General features: G+C 37.8%; 1 protein-coding gene across 5 annotated transcripts in view; it reads right to left on the bottom strand.

Moving 5' to 3' along the window:
• The window catches only part of LOC120531839 (cytoplasmic dynein 1 intermediate chain 2), a 149,394-nt gene that overhangs the window by 57,568 nt on the left and 70,117 nt on the right, over positions 1-21,709 (bottom strand). For 4 of the 5 annotated variants that reach the window (XM_039757618.1, XM_039757620.1, XM_039757621.1 and 1 more), the window contains one exon: positions 4,777-4,863. In XM_039757618.1, coding sequence (XP_039613552.1) covers positions 4,777-4,863 — 87 coding nt within the window. The remainder of the gene's footprint in view (positions 1-4,776; positions 4,864-21,709) is intronic. The other variant, XM_039757619.1, reaches the window with a different exon arrangement.

The raw sequence follows: 21,709 nt of genomic DNA, 5'->3' as shown, positions 1-21,709 counted from the left end.
AATATTCCATTGTTTCAGATTAGCCATTTTTATTTTGCTTCCAGGTGCATGTCTCTCTCTGTTTTGGCCTGCCCCACTCATCCACCTCTCAGGTATGCAGGGCCTGGCAAAGGCAGCCCACTGAAGACTCCTGTACTGGTTACCTTCCCTCAGCGTCCACTTGGACATGCTGAGCCTGATTCTATCTTCCCACCACCTTAACCAGCATCTGTAGGATCATTAGGAGCCCACAATTATTCCTGCCCTCCACTGTGCAGGATGAGTGATCCATTCTTCCCTGGAGCACCTATCACTGCTTCTTCACTTGGTTTCTCCTGAGCACATCACTACCTTCTCTCAGCACTGTTGCCCACCCGATTCTGTCTTTTTCTAATCCTTTACCTGTCTTACTTGATTTCATTCTTCCAATTGTTTCCCATTCCTATCTTACTCAGACCCTTTATAATTTGTAGGTGCAGGTCCTTTATTTAATGATATGTGGAATGTTATTGAGGAAACTGGCTGAGCTTATCGCTTTTGCACATGAATGCCTGATCAGCCAATTTCCCTTTCAAATACTCTGGGGTGGACAGCACTGCAGTGGCATGCACCCACAAACCTGAGCCGCACTAATTTTAATATCTGAAAATCTGCACAACCATGGACCACCTCAGAAATTAACGCAACGCATGCGAGAGTTGCAGTTCCAGTAAAAAGTCGGGTTGGGTAAGGCGTAAGTATGCTAAAAGTTGGAATGTGACGTTAAAGTCTCTGTTTATTATCTACATGTGATAGAAAGCCTCTATGCGGATTCTACAGGATCGATGTGCGTGCTTTGATGTTCAATGAATGGTGCGATGTGGTGAAGCAAAATGCCGACATACAGATGCATTTGTGGTGCTTTTATTTTCAAGCGTCGCATATTCCCGATCATAATGACACAATACATTTTAAAAGTCTCACATACCATCTTTTGTGCCGTCTTTTTTTTTTTTTTTGCAACTTCACAACAGCAACATAATGTATAGTGCTGTATAGGGGCTGTGAAAAACTATTTGCCCCCTTCCTGATTTCTTATTCTTTTGCATGTTTGTCACACAAAATGTTTCTGACCATCAAACGCATTTAACCATTAGTCAAATATAACACAAGTAAACACAAGATGCAGTTTTTAAATGATGGTTTTTATTATTTAGGGAGAAAAAATCCAAACCTACATGGCCCTGTGTGAAAAGTAATTGCCCCTTGTTAAAAAATAACCTAACTGTGGTGTATCACACCTGAGTTCAATTTCCGTAGCCACCCCCAGGCCGGATTACTGCCACACCTGTTTCAATCAAGAAATCACTTAAATAGGAGCTGCCTGACACAGAGAAGTAGACCAAAAGCACCTCAAAAGCTAGACATCATGCCAAGATCCAAAGAAATTCAGGAACAAATGAGAACAGAAGTAATTGAGATCTATCAGTCTGGTAAAGGTTATAAAGCCATTTCTAAAGCTTTGGGACTCCAGCAAACCACAGTGAGAGCCATTATCCACAAATGGCAAAACATGGAACAGTGGTGAACCTTCCCAGGAGTGGCCGGCCGACCAAAATTACCCCAAGAGCGCAGAGACGACTCATCCGAGAGGTCACAAAAGACCCCAGGACAACGTCTAAAGAACTGCAGGCCTCACTTGCCTCAATTAAGGTCAGTGTTCACGACTCCACCATAAGACAGAGACTGGGCAAAAACGGCCTGCATGGCAGATTTCCAAGACGCAAACCACTGTTAAGCAAAAGAACATTAGGGCTCGTCTCAATTTTGCTAAGAAACATCTCAATGATTGCCAAGACTTTTGGGAAAATACCTTGTGGACTGATGAGACAAAAGTTGAACTTTTGGAAGGCAAATGTCCGTTACATCTGGCGTAAAAGGAACACAGCATTTCAGAAAAAGAACATCATACCAACAGTAAAATATGGTGGTGGTAGTGTGATGGTCTGGGGTTGTTTTGCTGCTTTAGGACCTGGAAGGCTTGCTGTGATAGATGGAACCATGAATTCTACTGTCTACCAAAAAATCCTGAAGGAGAATGTCCGGCCATCTGTTCGTCAACTCAAGCTGAAGCAATCTTGGGTGCTGCAACAGGACAATGACCCAAAACACACCAGCAAATCCACCTCTGAATGGCTGAAGAAAAACAAAATGAAGACTTTGGAGTGGCCTAGTCAAAGTCCTGACCTGAATCCAATTGAGATGCTATGGCATGACTTTAAAAAGGCGGTTCATGCTAGAAAACCCTCAAATAAAGCTGAATTACAACAATTCTGCAAAGATGAGTGGGCCAAAATTCCTCCAGAGAGCTGTAAAAGACTCATTGCAAGTTATCGCAAACGCTTGATTGCAGTAATTGCTGCTAAGGGTGGCCCAACCAGTTATTAGGTTCAGGGGGCAATTACTTTTTCACACAGGGCCATGTAGGTTTGGATTTTTTCTCCCTAAATAATAAAACCATCATTTAAAAACTGCATTTTGTGTTTACTTGTGTTATATTTGACTAATGGTTAAATGTGTTTGATGATCATAAACATTTTGTGTGACAAACATGCAAAAGAATAAGAAATCAGGAAGGGGCAAATAGTTTTTCACACCACTGTATTTGAGCCACTGAGAAAAAAAAATAAGGACATGTTGAAAACGTGTATTTTGTGATTAAAGTGGAAATTTTGGCTTTAATCTCAAAATGTCCACTTTAACCACGTAGTTTACTTTATCATTAAAACAGATCGCCGTAAACGTCATCCCAGTTTTTAATCGCTACGGCAGGCAGCAATAGATCACTACACAGAACACATTAAATGTATGATATTCCAACTCTCTGCAAATTTAGAATCTTTAGATTTATACTTGATATCACGTTCATGATGAAATGCATTAAAGTATGTATCTTACATTTTACAGATAAATCGTTAATTTTGTTTAAATAATGAATACTGTTAATAATTACACACATGTGGGTGACACGGTGGCGGAGCCGTAGCACTGCTGTCTCGCAGGGAGTCACATCGCTGGTATTCCTTGATTGGATTCCATACTGTGCTCCGGTTTCCTTCCAAAGATATGTAGATTTGGGGATTTGGTGCCGCTGAAATGAAGCTAGTGTATGTGAGTGCTTGTATTCACCTTGCGATGAGCTGAGGCCTTGTCCAGGGATTGTTTCTGCCTCGTGCCCAATGCTTGCTGGAATGGACACATCCCTGGATTGATGGATTCAATCATTAAACATCTTTTTTAGAGATATTGCAGTAAGGTGTCATTGGAATTTAATAGGTGTTCCAGGCAATTCAAAACACAAAGAAGCCGAACCTGTTCTCACCGTGATAATATCTTGCACTGCCACCTGCTGGATTCCTCCAGATTTACGTAAAGTATGCATGCAAGTATAAACAGTAAAACTCTTGTGTAGCAGGAGTGTCCGCTGCAGCATGCGTTGCGTCACGTGAAGTATAAACTCGGCCTTACTCGCCTCACCACAGCGTTGTTTTTACCTTTCAAGAATAAGCATTTTTTAAGTATGGAATCCAAGCAAGGTTTTATGCATGAGGCCCCTGATCTTTGGGGTCAAGACATATATGTTTACAGTAACAAGTCTTCTTTCCTATAGCACTTTCCTCAGTTTTCATTTTTTTCCTTACTTAAACCTCTTTCCTCAGAGACTATTTTCTCTGTCTGTCTTTCATTGGCCTTCCCTTTCTGTAGTAAACAGTGCCTAGTCTACCAGGCTCATCCATTAAGAAATTTGCATCCCCAACATAAAATCAGCTGCTGTGTTACTTTACCATTACTATTCCACAAAAAAACTACATTAAAAGTAGCATAATAGAACTCATTTTGTTATATGTAAGTATGGTAAAAAGTGAGATGGCAACTAAAAATGCCCACTCAGAGAATTTCACGAGTTTCAGAAAAATATACCTCTTAAAACTCTGCTGAGATATCTTGGCAGCAAAGCTGTAAGTCTAATATTATTATGTAATTAGATTTACAAAATGACTATTAATAAATTTTGAAGTCTGACTATTTACCATATATCATAGTTTGTGCTATAAATTGCAAAAATGCAGTACAATTTAGAAAAATAAGTATATAATATATAAAAATATAATACATAAAAATAAACAACAATCCATCAGTTGTAACCAAGGATGAAAAGTACAAGGGTACAAGTGGAGGTTCTGTGTACTGTGACCAAGCGAAAAATAGACACGAATATTTAGAGTTAAAACAGCGGCGCTATGTGTAAATATATTTACCTTCTGAGACTAAACAGAAACTTACATGCTCTGATATGTTAATTTATTCACAATTATAGGATAAAGAGGGCTATAAAGATACCAACTTCTTCTTTATTCAAAGATCCTGTCTCACACATCATACCATATCTTAAACCGACTGAATGCTCCGTTTTTTCATGTGCTCAGTGTGCCTAACAATCTCCTATGTAGAAGCGTTCAATTTAAGCAGTGCACTGAAAATGCACAGGTTATTTTTATATTGCTCCCAAATAGATTTATATATTTGTAAACTGACATATATATGCGTACCACTGCTTTGTATGTCTGTCTGCACTTTACTCGAGGCTAAACAACATTCTGATGGGGATGGCGTTCCATTGTCACATGAATAATAAACAAGGAGATATTCAGAATATCATATTACTGTGCACATCTGTATCATGTAAAATGTTTTGAATACAAGTATATTCATATCAGTCTGTACAGAAGCAATTAGCAAGCAGACAAACTTTCATACCTTCTTCCTCCTCCTTTTGAATGGCCTTTGCTTCCTCAGATATAATTACAGGTTTAGATGGTGTAATCTCCTCCTCTTCATCCTCTTCTGAAAAAGACAAAAACATTAATAATAATAATGATAATAAAAACATGCACATGAAATCTAAATGTGCACATTCAAATTTATTAATGATTTAGTATTTCTTTCTGCAAACAGTGACACAGGCTATCCACTACTAAACAGCTTTTAGAACTTCTACCCATGGAAATGCATGGCCGCATTATGATTTTGATAAGAATAAATATTCTGCATCTAAACTATGTGTCTAATGTGAAATAAAAGGCAAAAAAAATAAACAAACATGAATGCTGCTTGCCACAATACATAAATATGTGGAAAAAAGTCAACCTGAACTAATGTGTCTTGTCTTCAGTCTATTGGGCTGACAATGTAAAGGACATGGAGGCACAGCTACTGAAAAAAAGTATACCTTTGAAGAGAATGAGCGCCTACTTGCTATTTAGTTTTAATGACGCAGAATGGGTGGGAGGCTACCAGATCATCTCTTTCACTGCAAAACACTACAGTGTCTGATAAAGAACAGACACCTTTAGGGGTTAAATTTGAAATAAAAAGTGGCATGGTTTTATTCATGGTCTGTTTCACAAAAGAAAAATAAGTAAGTTACAGCTTAGGTCCATTAATGGTGTGGCTTTCAAGGAGTTGACAGCTGGATAAAGAGACATGGCACAGACTGCTACAGACACTAAAAACAGTATGACATAAAAGATTCTGTAACTTCTATCAGTTTCAAGCTTTTCCCCATTTACACCCTAAAACTTTAGAAAACTTAACATTGCTTATAAGAATACTTGATTTCAAATTAAAGTTTAAAAAAAATTCCTTTACATAACAATTTCGCAATGTGTCATATTATTTCAAAGGTATGGCATGATTACTAACTTGACAGCAATAGCACGGCTTGCCATTTTTAATATTTGGCAATGAATGTAGAAAAAAAAATCCAAAATGAGGAAATTCACTTGCTTTACGTTAAATGTTTAATCTGCACAACAAAGTGGAAAAATCCGTTAAATTGGTTTCTGAAAAAAAATGCACGTTATTTGTAAAACTGTTTAAATTCTGAGAATGATCGTTCTTCCTTTCACCAATCTTTGAATGCACTTTTCCCATTACATTAACTTAATAACTTCGTAAATGAATTATAAAATATACTTTCTTGGCTTAATAAAAAAAATAGACAGCACTTTGCATTATTTTGAACTGTGTGAGTACAGATGATAAACAGCCAGGACTGCCTCTCTTAGTTACACACTTTTGGAACAGATGATTCTATACTGTATATAAAGCCTTGGTGTTACATTAACACTGCTACCACTACTACAGTACTGTTATTATTACTTATTATTTGGCTGATGCCTTTATTGAAGGCGACTTATAACATTTGGAATATAATTGTTTATATTTCTTTTGTTCTTCCTATTGGAGCACATGCAGGTGAATTCACTTGCTCAGGGTCACACAGTGGCAAGTAGAGGGATTTGAACCCACAACTTAAGGGTTTGAAGTCCAAAGCATTAATCACTACGCCACTGCCTGCCTGAGACTACTGCTATTATTACCTGAAAGCCCCAGGCCGTGGGACTTTAATCCAGTCGTATGTTCACTTATTCTTTACTTTAAAGACCACATTTCTAAGTGACTACCATCCCAATGTATTTCTCTCTATTATATAAAAAAAAAAAATCTTGGGATGAGACAAGACTTTTTTTCTAGCGACGAGATGTAATCTTTTAAATACATACCTTTGGAAGAGAGACAGAGAGACACTTTCACGTCCCACGAGACGGTCAAGTCACGTCATACTTACAACCTTTGGAAGCAAGTCCCGCGAGACGGTGACTTTTACACTTCACACCTTACTTACAATCATTTTCAAACAAGACCACAGTCATCTAACCTCTCAGTTGTTGGAATAGTTTTGGCAGACACACTTCCTGTGCTCTCAGCTCTTAAGCAAGACTAGACTTTGTGGCAAGAGATTTAACAATGCCCGGGGCCGGAAAAAGACAAATTAGAATGTCGTAAAGCACTCAAAAATGACGGCGCGATACACATGCACAGCAGGTTAGAGATAATGGAAGTAGGAAAATTTGAAAGTCTCAAAAAAATGATAGCAAAGATTACATTAGCGCAAAGAAGCGGAAAATATTACTTGGTGAAATAACGAAACAGCGAAAAGAGATCAAATAGTGTTTGAGGATGTCTGGGGGAGAAGAGAGACAAGTCAGTGAGACAAAAGGACAGCTGCTGTACAGACTTTTAAATGTTCGAAGCGCCGCACGAGATGCAGATCACGCTGCACGGCAGCAACACCAATCCAGCAGCTGATTGAGCAAAGAGGAGGTTAAAAAAATACAAAAAAAAAAAACCACACAATAATTTGTTTCCCATTACATTTAAGAAGGGGTGTTGGAGGAGTGACCGCGTCTCCTTGGGGTGGGTTCAGCTCCCCCTTCCCAACTGGGGGGGGAGCGGTTTTTAAGAAGAAAGAGCAGCACATCAAAAAAAAAACCCAAACACGTTGGAGAGAAAAGAAAGCAAAAAAGAACAAAAATAATCTATGTGCAAATTCTGAAAATAAGAAAAGTAATAATCAGCCCGTCCCGTGAGATTAGACTTTGTGCCAAAAGATTTAACCATGCCGGGGCCAAAAATAAAAGACAAAGAGTAGATGACAAAGTAGAATGTCGTAAAGAATTAAAAAACGTTGGCGCGATACACATGCAGAGCAGGTTAGAGATAATGGAAGAAGGAAAACTCGAAAGTCTCAAAAAAATGATAGTAAAAGACAGAATAGTGTTTGAGGATGTCTGGGGGAGAAGAGAGACAAGGCAGTGAGACAAAAGGACAGCTGCTGTACAGGCTTTTAATCATTCGAAGCGCCCCACGAGATGTATATCACACAGCACAGTAGCAGCAGCAAGCCTGGGGGTTTTGGAGGAGTGACCGCATCTCCTTGGGGTGCGTTCAGCCCCCATCTTCATAACGACGCATAGCACAGGCGGAGTGGGGGTTGGCAAGTGAAGCAAGCAGATATGATATAAGATAAGATATGAAGTAAAAAAAAAAAAAGGCATTTTTTATGTGACATCTTGAAGACTGCAGTTGCTGCTCTCGTTTGGAGAATGTTAGATTGCACGACCAAGACATCACAGGATATGACAAATTACATGACAACTTTCCAGCAGAGTTTCACAAGCTTGGCCCTTTTTCTGACAGCCTACAAAAATCGTAGTGCCTGTCTGTGGCGATGCCATGTGAATGCTTTCCAGGAAGGCAAGCTGAGTTACAATCTCTGCCCTTTTATTCTTTCTGTTGTGGTATGTAAAACATAAAACACCAGACAGACAAGCCTCTCTCGGTTTGCAAGGTCCAAAACACCCTCAGTCCTTATTCCCTGCAGTTGCATCGTATGCACTGTACCTGCAGCTGAGTGTTTAAAGGTCCTCAACTCTTGCAAACACAAAACCTGCCCCTTATGACAAATCTGTTTGATTTTGTCAGGGTGAGTTGGATACTGGTTGGATGGAGTTACTGGGGATGTTAGATTACATGACTGGTGGTCATGGGAGTATATTTCAACTGCCTCCAACTCACTAAGATTATGTAAATGACATTACCGACTATAAAAATCAAAGGAAAAGTCATGTAGTGTGATCGTTTAACTGATTAACAACAACTGCAACTCAGGAATCACCTGTTTTTGCAAGAAAGTGATTCCTGGTCTTTAACTTCACTGATATGCTTGTGTACATGATTAACTATTTAGCTGGGGAAAAAAATCCAATAAAATAAGATTACTGTTCCCTTTGAGTAAACTGAAGACTTTTATTATGTCAGGACACTTTCTTATATGTTCAAATTTTAATAAGTTTCATTGTACAGGGTGGTCCAGATCTAATTATGCAACTTTTAATGCAGTGCACCTCGGAAACATTGCTGTTATCGAGAAAAGGCGAACACATCGCACCGGCTGTTTCGACTGACAACCGTCTTCCCATCATTTTGGAATGCAGGGCAGGTGCTGCCATCTATCGGCAACAAAAACAATTTTTTGTGAATTCTCTATGTAATAAACTTATAACTTAATAAGTTATAGCGTAATGAAAATTGCATAATTAGATCTGCACCACCCTATATTAGCCTTGACATATTGTGCTGTGAACCAGTTTAGTTGATGGTCTCTTCAGAGATTATAGTGCTGCTACAGTATGTATTCAGTATCGAAAGGACCAGAACTGCAGACAGTATTCAGAACTATTGTAATTTAAGCAGACTACCTCTTGATTTGTACTGTAATCATTTTATTGGCTTTTTTTAATTATTTCCAGAAACTCCCTGTTGGATGATAAAGTTGCCTCAACATAAATCCCTCAAAACTCTAACCACAGTGTTAGTATTTCACTGTGGGTTTCTACCATCATTCATTAGCCGAGTGTTTTGTTGTGCTGTTTCCATGTTTTCCTTTATAAAGAATCTGGGAATGGTAATAGCTGTGAAAGGTTTTCTATAAAGGACGAATGACTGAAGATTACACTGGACACTTTCAATTGTAATAACAAGGTACCATCTTTACTTTTAAAGTAAGTAAAAGTAAGTTTCAAATAGTTCAAGAGAAACTGATTTAGCATTTTATTCAATCAAATACAGTTAGAAATTCCTAATTTTGGGATGCAACGTCAAGTTGCTTTGGACAAGTTATGTCAGTTGTGTTTTGTCAAGTTCTGCTGAGTGCCAACCTTCTACTTCCTTAAACATCTGTATTTGCAGATTATAGACTTTGTAGCACTACTAGACGACGTGTGTTTGTAAAACGAGTGAAGATGTAACTTAGAGAAGTCAGAGGGCAACCCTCTGTAAAACGAGATGAATGAATGGATGGCAGGATGGATGGTGAACCCAATTACCTGCACAAGGGCTAAATAGGTTTCTTGATATAAAAGAGAGAGAGAGAGATGCAAATATGCGTCAAGGAAAGCAATCACAATGGTCTGGAAATTGTTTTGTTGTAATGTCTGCAAGCTTTTATTGCCTCTTTCCACTAGTACAATAGTTAAAACGAAACACAGAATCCAGTATTCAAATGTGAACAATGCCATGCTGTGTGTGTATATTTGTTTCACTGGACTGGACTTAAATGTACCTCTGTCTTTTTCTTTCTCTCCAAAAAAAAAAAAAAAACTTTCTTTATTCTTTCTTTCAAAATCAGTTAGGCCGAGATGTCATCTGCAGAGAGCAAAAAACAGCAGGAGACAGTTCTGACAAGTGCTTTGCTCTATTTAAATGTGACACCACTTATTCGAAAAGAGCTCACTTATTAGTACAGCCATGTCTCCCTGTTCATGTAACAAGTTGCCCTTACACATGAGAAGAGATCAGAGAAGGATGGGAACCCAGCTGCCCTGACACGGTCCCAGCAGCCAGGCCAGCTGACGAGACAGTGCCGAACAGATGGTAGTGCTGGGATTGTCTTTTTCCGCTCTGAGGTGGCATTGGGATGGCACAGAGGTTTTACGCCTGACTGCTTCCAATCATGTGTCTCCTCAACGACAAGCCTGTGCAATTACCAACCCACCAGGGGGTCTTAAGACAAGTATTCAGCCTGAAGACTCATAACAAAATACAGCTTGTAGGCCTTACCAGCTGCCAAGCCACACACATGCAGATGAATGTGCAAACCCTCTGCAACAACCATACACACTATCAAATAAAGAAATACGTAAATAAGTCCGCAGGTAAAGAAACTTAAAAGCTTGCAGCATGGGGCCAGCTTCACTATTCAGACTGATTTAATCAAAATGATAATGTCATCTGCCAATTCAATATTTTAAAAAATAAATAAATAAATAATTGGGCTTTTTTCTGGATTTTTGTGCATTCTGACAAGTTTACAGAACTGGGTTAATGGCATGAGCAATTTCAATATATGCTCATACTTTCAAACCAAATGGAGAAGGTTAAAATCTTTCCTTTCAAGGGCCTCAATCAGCCTTAAAGGAAAACAGTAATCACTGTCTTTCAGCCAGCCCAGCCGCATTTGTCAGCCCTTTCCTGTCAATGCAGCCAGTGCAATCAACCTGCCAAGCATTCAGAACGGAAAGACAATCTGAAAATAAAGGGTATAATGCACCTGCCAGTGAAAATGGCCATTTCAAGAAAAGCTAGTGATCTTGGTGACCCTGCTGAGGAGGCGGTGGTGCAAAGGGGAAAGAACGCTTAAAAGAATTTGCAGTGATCTCCGATCTCTTGCACGCTGACACTTCCTCACAAAGCGTGCCAATTATAGCTTTTGTGCCACTTAAGAAATGAAAGCTTTTTGGTGGGGGTAGGGAAATAATCACACACAGCAATAGAAAGACATTCATTCTTTGTCATTGGACAATATATTAATGCAAAACGCAGTCTTAGCTAGGGGGAGTCCAGTGTTGTTCAAGTACAAAACTAATGTCCTTTACAGCCCACTCTGCAGGTGTGTGTGGATGTATCCACAAAAAAAAAAATAACCTACACGTGTATGTATACATTCAATCATCCATGTATGCATTATGAGAGAGAGAGAAGAGACGTATAAGTAGATGATGACATGCAAATGTAAACAAGTCTGAAGCTTTAAAACTTCACATTTAAAAGGATGAACATTTCCTTATAGGTTTCAGACACAGGGTTCATAAGGATAACGCTGTACGCAAGAGAATGTTTTGATACTCTGGTAATTCACTCGTTTCTACTGTCATACATCAAAAAGAAATCCAGTCATTACTCAGACAATTATTTATGAGCCTTTTTCATTGTAGTAGGTATTCATAACTCTTTGTAATGAAAGACACTGATTTATAAAGTGCTCACTGTTAAAGGTGTAATGAAATTAGGCTTCTTAAAGAGACGTGTTAAAAAAGGTAATCAATGTTCTAAAAGGTGGGTTGTGCACTGATGAAGACTTTGGAAGCAGAACTTCCACCCTGAACACAGGTTTGATAAAGAAAATTCTCTAAACTCCTCCTTTCAGGCCTGTTAACTGACATCATGTACAACTTGCAATGTCTATTTCTGAATGTTCCTTCTTCACAATGCAGTAATATTTTTCTTGGCAAATACCACCTGCCGGAATATGTACAATGTAAGGAAATAGCTTCATAGTAACGCATAGCTGCTTAAAAACATGTACAACATTTCATAAATTCAGCAGTACCTATTTTAACACCTGGATGATTTTTATATATATTTAAGATAATGCTTTGCATTTTAACTTTAACTGATGGAGAAGATGATATAAAACCCCTAAGGATCTCTGGGAAATAGCATTATACATGCACTTCTGGAATACTAATAGCAGAAAGAGATGTGCAAAAACATGAATATTTGATTTGAAAGGTTTGACATCCCTTGTGTGAGTTTTAAAACTGACAGAATAAAAAGGAATAATTTTATATCGAATAAATGTATGAAGCATTAGATAGACAGCCAGACGGGCAGACAGACAGAGAGGTCTGTGATACGGTTCGTATATTTGTTGCTGGAAATCTACAAAGGGTGCAGATGAATCATATATCTTAAAATAGTTTTTTATTTCTAAGCTTTCGATTCCTACCAAAAGTTCAAAGTTTATTGTCATGTGCACAGTAAGGAAACACGTTTCACTGTACAATGAAATTCTTTCTTTGCCGTCCACACCAAATGCCAATGATTAACAACCAACGTATAAAGATAAGCATAAATAATAAGTAGCAGATAGATAATAAGTAACAGAGGCAGCATAAAGTATTAAAACAGAACAGAAGAATAACGTGTAATTGTTCAGGTAGGTGTGTGAAGGACAAGTCAAATACAGTTGTGTGAGGTAAATAGAATGAGTTGATCCATAGTTATAAACCAGTCAGTTATTTAGGAGTCTAATGGCCTTGGGAAAGAAAGAGTTCTTTAGCCTGGAAGTCCTGCATTTCATACTGAGGGTAGAAGTGTGAACAGTTCGAGTTAGGGGTGAGTGGGGTACCGGGTGGGGTCCCTAAGGATCGAGGCAGTTCTCCTGCGGACCCTGCAGTTGTAGATACTCTGCAGAGAGGGCAGTGAGGTCCTGATGATCTTCTCAGAAGTCTTTACCACTCTCTGCAGGCGTTTGCGGTCCATAGCAGTAGTGTTGCCGTACCGCACAGTGATGCAGCTGGTCAAGATGCTCTCAACAATGCAGCTGTAAACATTTCCAAGGATCTTAGTCGACATACCAAACTTACTCAGCCTCCTCAGAAAGTACAGCCGCTGCTGGACCCTCTTGACCAGCTGTGTGGTAAGTGTCCAAGTGAGGTTCTCACTGATGTAGACGCCCAGGTATTTAATGCTGCTCACCCTCTCTACTTCAAGTCCTCGGATGAACAGTGGCTGGTGAGGTCTCCTCTCCTTCCTCATGTCCACTATCATCTCCTTTGTCTTGTCTGTGTTGAGGGTGAGGTTGTTGTCCTCACACCATGATGCCAGACTATCCACCTCCCTCCTGTAAGCTGCCTCATCCCTACCAGTGATGCGACCAATCACTGCGGTGTCATCTGCAAACTTCAGGATGATGTTATCTTTGTGGGAGGCGACACAGTCGTGGGTGAACAGGGTGTAGAGGATGGCGCTGAGGACGCATCCCTGTGGGGTGCCTGTGTTTGTGATAATGGTGGCTGAAGTCCTATTACCAATCCTGACAGACTGGGGCCTGCCAGTCAGAAAGTCTAGGAGCCAGTCAGAGAGGGTGGGGTGCAGGCCAAGTGCAGACAGTTTATGGGGGATAACCGTGTTAAAGGCGGAGCTGTAGTCAACAAAGAACATCCTAAAGCAGGAGTCTTTGTTCTCCAGATGAAAGGGGGAATAATGTAGTGCAGCCACGATGGCATCTGAGGTGGACCTGTTGGGCTGGTAGGCATACTGCAGGGGGTCCAGAGTGACCGGTATTCTGCTCTGAATGTGGGCCAGCACCACTCTCTCAAAACAGGAATCATCATCAGAGGAAAATGATTAGACTAACAGGATCCCAAGGCAATATATAGCAAATAAGGAGGGGAGGTTAGGCATATGTGGGGTGGGGATTGATGGGGTGAGGTTCATATGGTGTTGGTCATAAAGTCTTATTTACTATCTGTATGTTCTTCTTTTCAATCCTGAATATGCTGGGTTCATGTCCAAATGTCTATTAATGGCCTTTTCACTGGATAGCCACGTTTCAGCCAGTTCTCTGGTACTTTTAGTATTACCCTGGAGTCCCATTTAATTGTGTGTCCGGTCAAACTTGTATGTGTGTGAGACCGTGGGTCCTTTCTTCTGACTGCATTCCAGTGTTCCTGTATACGTGTGTCAAGTTCGACTGAAAGATTTTTTTTTCATTTAATGGATTAGATAATACTAAAACTATTATTTACGTCCACATCAGAAAATATCACAACTCTGCCTGTGAGCAAAATAGTCAACAAACATGAAGAGAGGAGCATCATAGTTTGGGTCTGTTCTATGAATCTGGACAGCACTCTGCTTTTGAAAGAGTTATGAATTCAACCTTGTGATAAAATATTCTGGATGCACAGGAGGTCATCTCTACACAAGAAGGAGCCACTTGTGGATATGACCTATGGCAGAGACCTATAAAGGCAACTTATGGGGAAGTCTGGACAGTTTTCTTTTAGCCTTTTAATCAGATAGAAGATCTACCTAAGACATAGTAATGAAATATGTTAGGGATTATATCTCCAATAGGTCCAAGATGAACTTAACCTTTAACAGGAAAGGAAACCTCTGTGTTTAGTATCTCGTTAAATGGGGTCACAGATTTCTGTTTTATAATAGTGAAAAATACCCCTTCATACTGCAGCTTTGCAAAAGTCACAAAGTGAAATGATGTAGCCATTTCTGTATAAATTGCCAGAAAAGAATGGATTGGTGAGGTCTCTGGTCTAGTAAGAAACTAGGGAAAGAATCAACGTGAATGAGTTATTGAGCTATATTTACAGCACAACGCTAGACCAGAGATGTCACTGAACCTCTCCTCTAGTGATTTATAGGAGAATGACTGTATCATTTTGTGCCATGATTTGCTTCAAAGACCCATATGAAAATGTACTTTTCACTATTAGAAGAAAGAAAATAAAGACCATTCCCTTTTAAGAGTTGGTTTCTGTCATGTACATGACAGGCACTAGGTACCTAAAATATACTGAATGGAAAAAGTGAGCTCTGAAAATTGAGACATTTTCCCAACCTGCTTGGTCCTGAACAGGGTCACGGGGGTCTGCTGGAGCCTATCCCAGCTAGCAGAGGGTGCAAGGCAGGAACAAACCCTGGACAGGGCACCAGTTGAACACACACACACACACAAACCAACCACACACTAGGGCCAATTTAGTATCATATATACACACACACAGAAAGACAATGCACATAATGCAGAACAGAATTTGGATGCCATTAAGCTCTATGTTGAGACTTTATTATTATACCAAAAAATAGAACTGATTTTCACAGGCTCAAAAGAAGATACTGTAACCTAACAATGATACTTTAGATTTCAAATGCAATGTAAGATTCCTGTCACTACTGTCTAGTGGTTCTCATACTCAGTCCTAGGGACAGCTTGTGACTGCAGGTTTTTGCTCTAAACAAGTTCACTTTTTTATTTCGACTCCTAGCCTAACAAAGCAAGCTGATATTTCCCAGTTTGTATCTTTTAGGATCAATATAAAAATAGTTAAACTAAGTATGGTAAATTTTTTATTAGAATCTACAAAGCATTTATGTATGTTACAAGCTCTTTTTATCTTACAGATTTCTTTCTCCATTATGAGCACAGGGACAACACTAAAGTTCCTACAGCTTTTCAGCAATCATTAAAACTGGTTGGAATAAAAACCTGCAGCCATATGAAGTCACCAGGACTGAGTTTGAGAATTACTGCTATAGTAAAGAAACTTACTGATATTTAGCAGTTAATCGACTAGCATTCCAATCACACAACCATCAAAAAATAGTCACAGACCAGTGTACTGTTTATATCTGTAAAATGAATGCAGTAAACAATTCTATCATTATTACAGTTTTACCATTACTTTGAACTAAATCAACTAAAGGCCAGTAATTAACTAAAATTCTTGCATTGGCTTTGTAGCCATTACTTTTATCTAAATATAAAACAGTATAAAAACAATTTATAAAAATGGTCTGTTATTTATAGATCTTTTCAATCAAGTATTGCATATTGTTCAAATGTTTTACTTTTCGAATATAGATAAGAAAAACTAAATGAGGCTGATCAGTCCTTTACAATAACACATGCATTTTTTATATTATACAAATTATTTTTACTTACATTTAATATTTTAGTCAGCATTAATGTGTTTATGGAAATACAACAATCATTCATAAAATATTCTTGCACATTGAAACTATTAACTGATATTGGTAGCTCAAACACTGCACAAACATACATCTGCCTGTATTTATTTTTTTAAATAATTGTTTAACCATTAATTTTACTAGTTTTTACTGTTTAAATGTATGTTGCAGTTTTTTTTTGTTGTACTAATCAGTCATGTGTAATCACAAATACGAATTTTACTTAAGCAGTACTTGATTCTTATCAATCGTATACTGTATGACACGTACAGAAATAATAAACGCAGTATAAATTCTTTTTATTTCTTTTGTATGTATCTGTTAACTTACTTATCTAAATGTGCATGTTCAGAGCAGAGCGTTCAATCACTAAAGTAGCTGAACTTTAGCTAAACTTAATAAATGCTCATGAGTTACAGTGGAAGGTAAGTAGTTTTTGACTCTTATCGTAAGTGAGCTGCACAATCACTCGCAAGCTGCTCTTGATAACAGTAATAGGCTGCCCCTTGTGTCTTTATGCCATCACTACAACAAGCAACAGACGCAGATTTTATTTCTGTATGTGCTTTCAACGCATCACTCATCAGATGCTCACATCTGTTTTCTCTATGCGCCATTGTCTTTCTCTCTTCTTATTTCATTTTTAATTTTCCGATGCATATTAACACTTCATGTTACACTTTCTGGGAAATGAGTTAAGAACTTTTCTAAACAACAGCGCAGAAACAAAGCGCGAAGTCCACTCTCAGAATAATAACTTTGCATTCCTGAATCGCCACTTGCTCAGCCAGATTTTCACAGTGAGAAATAACTTTAGTAATGTGAATAAATCTGACATTAGCAAAACCAAGACTTGAGAGTCTGAAAGCCCAAAATCTTCTTTCAAAAATCATAGCACCTAATTGTCAGTACCATGGAAGAGTGAACAGCCCCGACACCCGTCTATCTTTTAAAAGTGAGCAGTGTAGCAGTTTCTTTATCTATCTATTTACCTATACACCTTTGTCGTCATGTTAGGATACTACCATTCTTAATGGAAACGTTGGATGTCACATTACTTTCACATTGTTTTCTGGTCATTATGAGAAGTTTGTATTCTAACAGTTTTGTAGCTGTGATGCGAAAATACATGTGATCGGACACTCAAGATGCATTGTAATGGCTGGCATACATGTATATATGGATATGATCAATATAAGAGGTAAAATATAATGAAGGTCTATGCTCAGCCAGGTAATCATCTCTTTCAGTTATTACTATCACAGAAACATTTTATCTGTCACTAAAGGCAAGAAGAACTATTAGACAAATAAACAATTTCTTTCTAATTGCAGTTAGTCTGTTTAAACGCAGTTTCTGATTCACCTGCCTTTTCCTGATTTCTAAACTCCTCTGTTTAATCTAAGTTAAGGTTTTGATAAGGACTTACCTTATATAATAATGGATAGGTTAGGTTCTACATTAACGCATTATTTATTCATGTTTTGTACAATAGACTTTCCACTACTACTGTACATAATGTTGCGATGGCGTCATGTATTGAATATTGTGTTTACTTTATATATGTGGATGGAACACCAAGAGAAACACCAAGCGACTATGATGGCTGGCAATAAAGTTCAAAGTTGGAAGATTAAGTTGGAAGTAGACTGCCCATGAGGGAGTGAGCAGCCATAAGGCCTACGTCTCCAGGACTGTGAGTGCGTCTAACTTAACCTTTTGACTTTGTCTGTTATAACTGACCATGGAACCCCCAGAGGTTTTTTTATTTACTCGAGAGATGTTGCTGACAGGAGTTTATATTTTATTCTTCTCTGTTGTCATATGACCAATAGTGTTAGGTGTAATTTTTTGTTAATCAGTTTGGAACTACTCTGTTTTACTATATGTTTAAATAAACCTGTATCTTTATATGTAAGAATACCTATGAATGAGTTAAAGTGCTCCGAGACTGCGTTCAAAGAATACCAAGAAGCAAAAATAAACTGAATTAAATTAAACTGGAGGTGTACAATATTACTCAATAGTACTTCTCGTCTGAATTTCAGGAAAGCAATTAGCTGAGAGATTAGGAAATAGAACAGGAGAAGAAAGCTCATGTGTAGCCTATAAAATTCACAAGCAGCGATTCTGATACTTGCTTCTTCAGTGCTTAAACACTTTATGGAGACTTTAAGAGAAACTGCATTGAAACCACAAGCATACAAAACTAAGAAAACAAAACTTGTAAGGTGACAAAACCTGCAAACTGTAAAACATAACAATTTATGTTACTAACAACAACTCGGGTGTTCACAAGTTACCTTCCATCAACAATCAGTTTGGAAACTGCAGTCAGCCTGGAGTTAATCACTGACAAGCTTGGACTTCTGGAGGAGCGTGCAGCTATGACCATTACAGATTTGTCCTACCTTATTCCATTGGAAATAATCCTTTAGAAGGAGTTCTTATTTTGTACTGTGTTTCATTCTACTTATAGAGTATGTCTAATAAGAGCACCATCCATCTGACCACAGTTCATTCTCTCCTGCGCACAACATTTTCATCAAATGTGGTTTTGCTGTTGGATGGTAGTATACAATTTGTACAACAACAAACCTGAGGTTGCTTAAACTTCTTTTTTCAAGAACTTTCAATATACAGTAAACCCTCGTTTATTGCGGTTAATCCGTTCCAGACTCTACCGCGATAAATGAATTTCCGCAAAGTAGGATTCTTTATTTATAAATCTAATATTTTCGCAGTTAGAGCATAGAAAACCTGTTTACAACCTTCTAAATATGTTTTTTAACATTATTAGAGCCGTCTAGACATTAAAATTACACCCTTTAGTCAAAAGTTTAAACTGTGCTCCATGACAAGACAGAGATGGCAGTTCTTTCTCACAATTAAAAGAATGCAAACATATCTTCCTCTTCAAAGAAGTGCACATCAGGAGCAGAGAATGTCAGAGAGAGAGAGAGAAAAGTAATCAATCAAAAATCAATAGGGCAGGTGGGCTTTTAAGTGGAAGCACCGGGATAAAGCGGCCGCAAGGAAGGGATCAATATGAAGGTAGTCTTTCAGCATTTTTTAGAGGAGCGTCTGTATCTTCTAAGCAAACAACCTCTGTGCAAACTGCACCTCTGCTCACACCCGCTCCATCAGGAGCACAGAGAGAGTGAGAGAGACAGAGAAAAGCAAACAATCAAAAATCAATACATGCTGTTAGAGCTTTGAAGTGTTCAAAGCACCACGAGGGAAGCATATAGTATATCATTGAGGAGTTTTATTTAATACGTAATATGTGCTCTGATTGGGTAGCTTCTAAGCCATCCGCCAATAGCGTCCCTTGTATGAAATCAACTGGGCAAACTGAGGAGGCATGTACCATAAATTAAAAGACCCATTGTCCACAGAAATCTGCGAACCAGCTAAAAATCTGTGATATATATTTAGATATGCTTACATTTAAAATCCGCGATGGAGTGAACCCGCGAAAGTCGAAGCGTGATATAGCGAGGGATCACTGTATTCTGCAGTAGCATATAACGTAAGCATTGGCGACTAGGTGTCACCTGTAAACAACGTTTATTTTAATAGCACAATCACGATAATTATAATATATAATATATATTATAATAATGAGCATTACCCTATTTTTTATTAACTCTTGATTAAGTTATAATTCTTTACAATTATAAGACTGGCAGGTAATATTACCAGCTTAGACACAGAAAGTACATTTAGGATGTATTAACTGAATTAGTACCATTGTGGTTTTAAAGTCCAATTCTTTAGGTACTAGACACAAGTGACAAATATAGGCCTGCTCAAAGAACACTTTGACCACCAATAGACACCAAGTTGTAAACTATTCAACTATTCAAAACCATTACTGACCAAATACTATGGGTGCTGTGGCAATGAAAAAAACAGAAATGTTCTAAAGCTTGAACTGAACAAGGGTAGTATTGTTGTTTATGTAGAGCAATTCTGATTATTTTGTAAAGTCCTACATAAACCCGAATTGGTGGCTACTATCTAGAAAATATCAATTCATGTTCAGTTCATGTGAAAAGTAAAAGTTGGTGCACCTACTGATACTGATAGCCGAACATTTTTTATCCTTTTAAAAATCAAGGCCTCTGTATTTTATATAGCACAAATCATACAGAGTATGATCACAAAGTGCTTTACAAACTGATATGATTACAACAGACACAGTATGGATGGTAAAATCAGCAGTACAGCATATAAAAGAAGATAAAGGTAGCAAAAAGGGAACAAATAAATAAAAATAAAAAAACACATGAAAAGCTGCAATACTGAAACATATGACTTATCCCTTGTTAACTGGACTATGGTGTGTTATATAGTTAACACTAAGAAATTCCTGTCATAAGGTTCAAAGTCACAGTCTGAAGAACACCGTCAAAAGTAGTGGTTACAATTTCCTAGAGTGTCTAACCTCTTTGTCAATGAATGCCAATGACAAGGTTAATGAACCGCTGCAATGGCTCTTTTCTTATCTTTTTTTAAACTGCATCTTAACGTCAAAATTGTGATGTACTTTAGCGAAATGGAATGAAAAACATGGCTGCAAATTAGGATGTACCTAGTAATAATACTGCAGAGTGAAGTTCCAGTTGTCTGAGTAATATGTTTCTCCGAAGCAGGTTAATCAAAGTTAAATCATCTGTGAAATGGGCAGCTTTTGTTAAGCTGTAACTCCAAAGTTCCACTGTTTGTTATCCTTCACAGTAAATGCAGGAAAATATATCCATAACAAACATTTACAAAAACAGTAGCTAAAATTTGCCTTTCAGGAAATGCAAGAAAAGATAGACTTTAAAATTGGACACTATAGTATATTAAAAATAACTCTGATAAACACTTTTAATTCCAAGTTTATCATGACATACTATAAAGCTACGGAGCAATTAAAAGAAGAAATCAGAAAAAAATTGCACTCATTCTAGTTGATTTTAAATAAATAAAATATACAATTTATTCAACTTTCTCAACTAGTTTATAAGTAAAGAACGCTGCACTGATTGAGGGAACTTACAAAGCTTATTATTTTAAGGGCACAATGCTGGGGCTATAACTACATGCTACACTTGTGTTATTCTGATCCCTTTTTCTGGTCCTGTTATTTTTTTTTTGGCTTTTTCCAAATATTTACAAGAGGCACTAACTAACATCATTAACTGATTATTCCACTCTAACTAAAGATATGGTATCATCGTTAACAAAACACTAAATGCAATTGTACAGAATAGCCAAGAAAAAGAACATAATATCTAATCAATTAATTACAGGTGCTTAACAGGTACTAATAAAACAAATAATGTATTACCGATGCCCGTTAGAGTTAACACACCTCAGTATACTCTATATCTCCAAACCAGGTTTAAAATAAGATCCCTAAAATATGTTTCGGTTACTGGAGAGAAAAATATCTGAATAAATTTAGTTAATACATGTGTTAAAGTAAAGCACATATTTTTATGATGGTCACAACAGTCTG

The sequence above is a fragment of the Polypterus senegalus genome, chromosome 6 (assembly GCF_016835505.1).
Source record: "Polypterus senegalus isolate Bchr_013 chromosome 6, ASM1683550v1, whole genome shotgun sequence".
Classification (NCBI taxonomy): domain Eukaryota; kingdom Metazoa; phylum Chordata; class Cladistia; order Polypteriformes; family Polypteridae; genus Polypterus; species Polypterus senegalus.
This window is presented reverse-complemented; position numbering and strand designations above follow the sequence as displayed.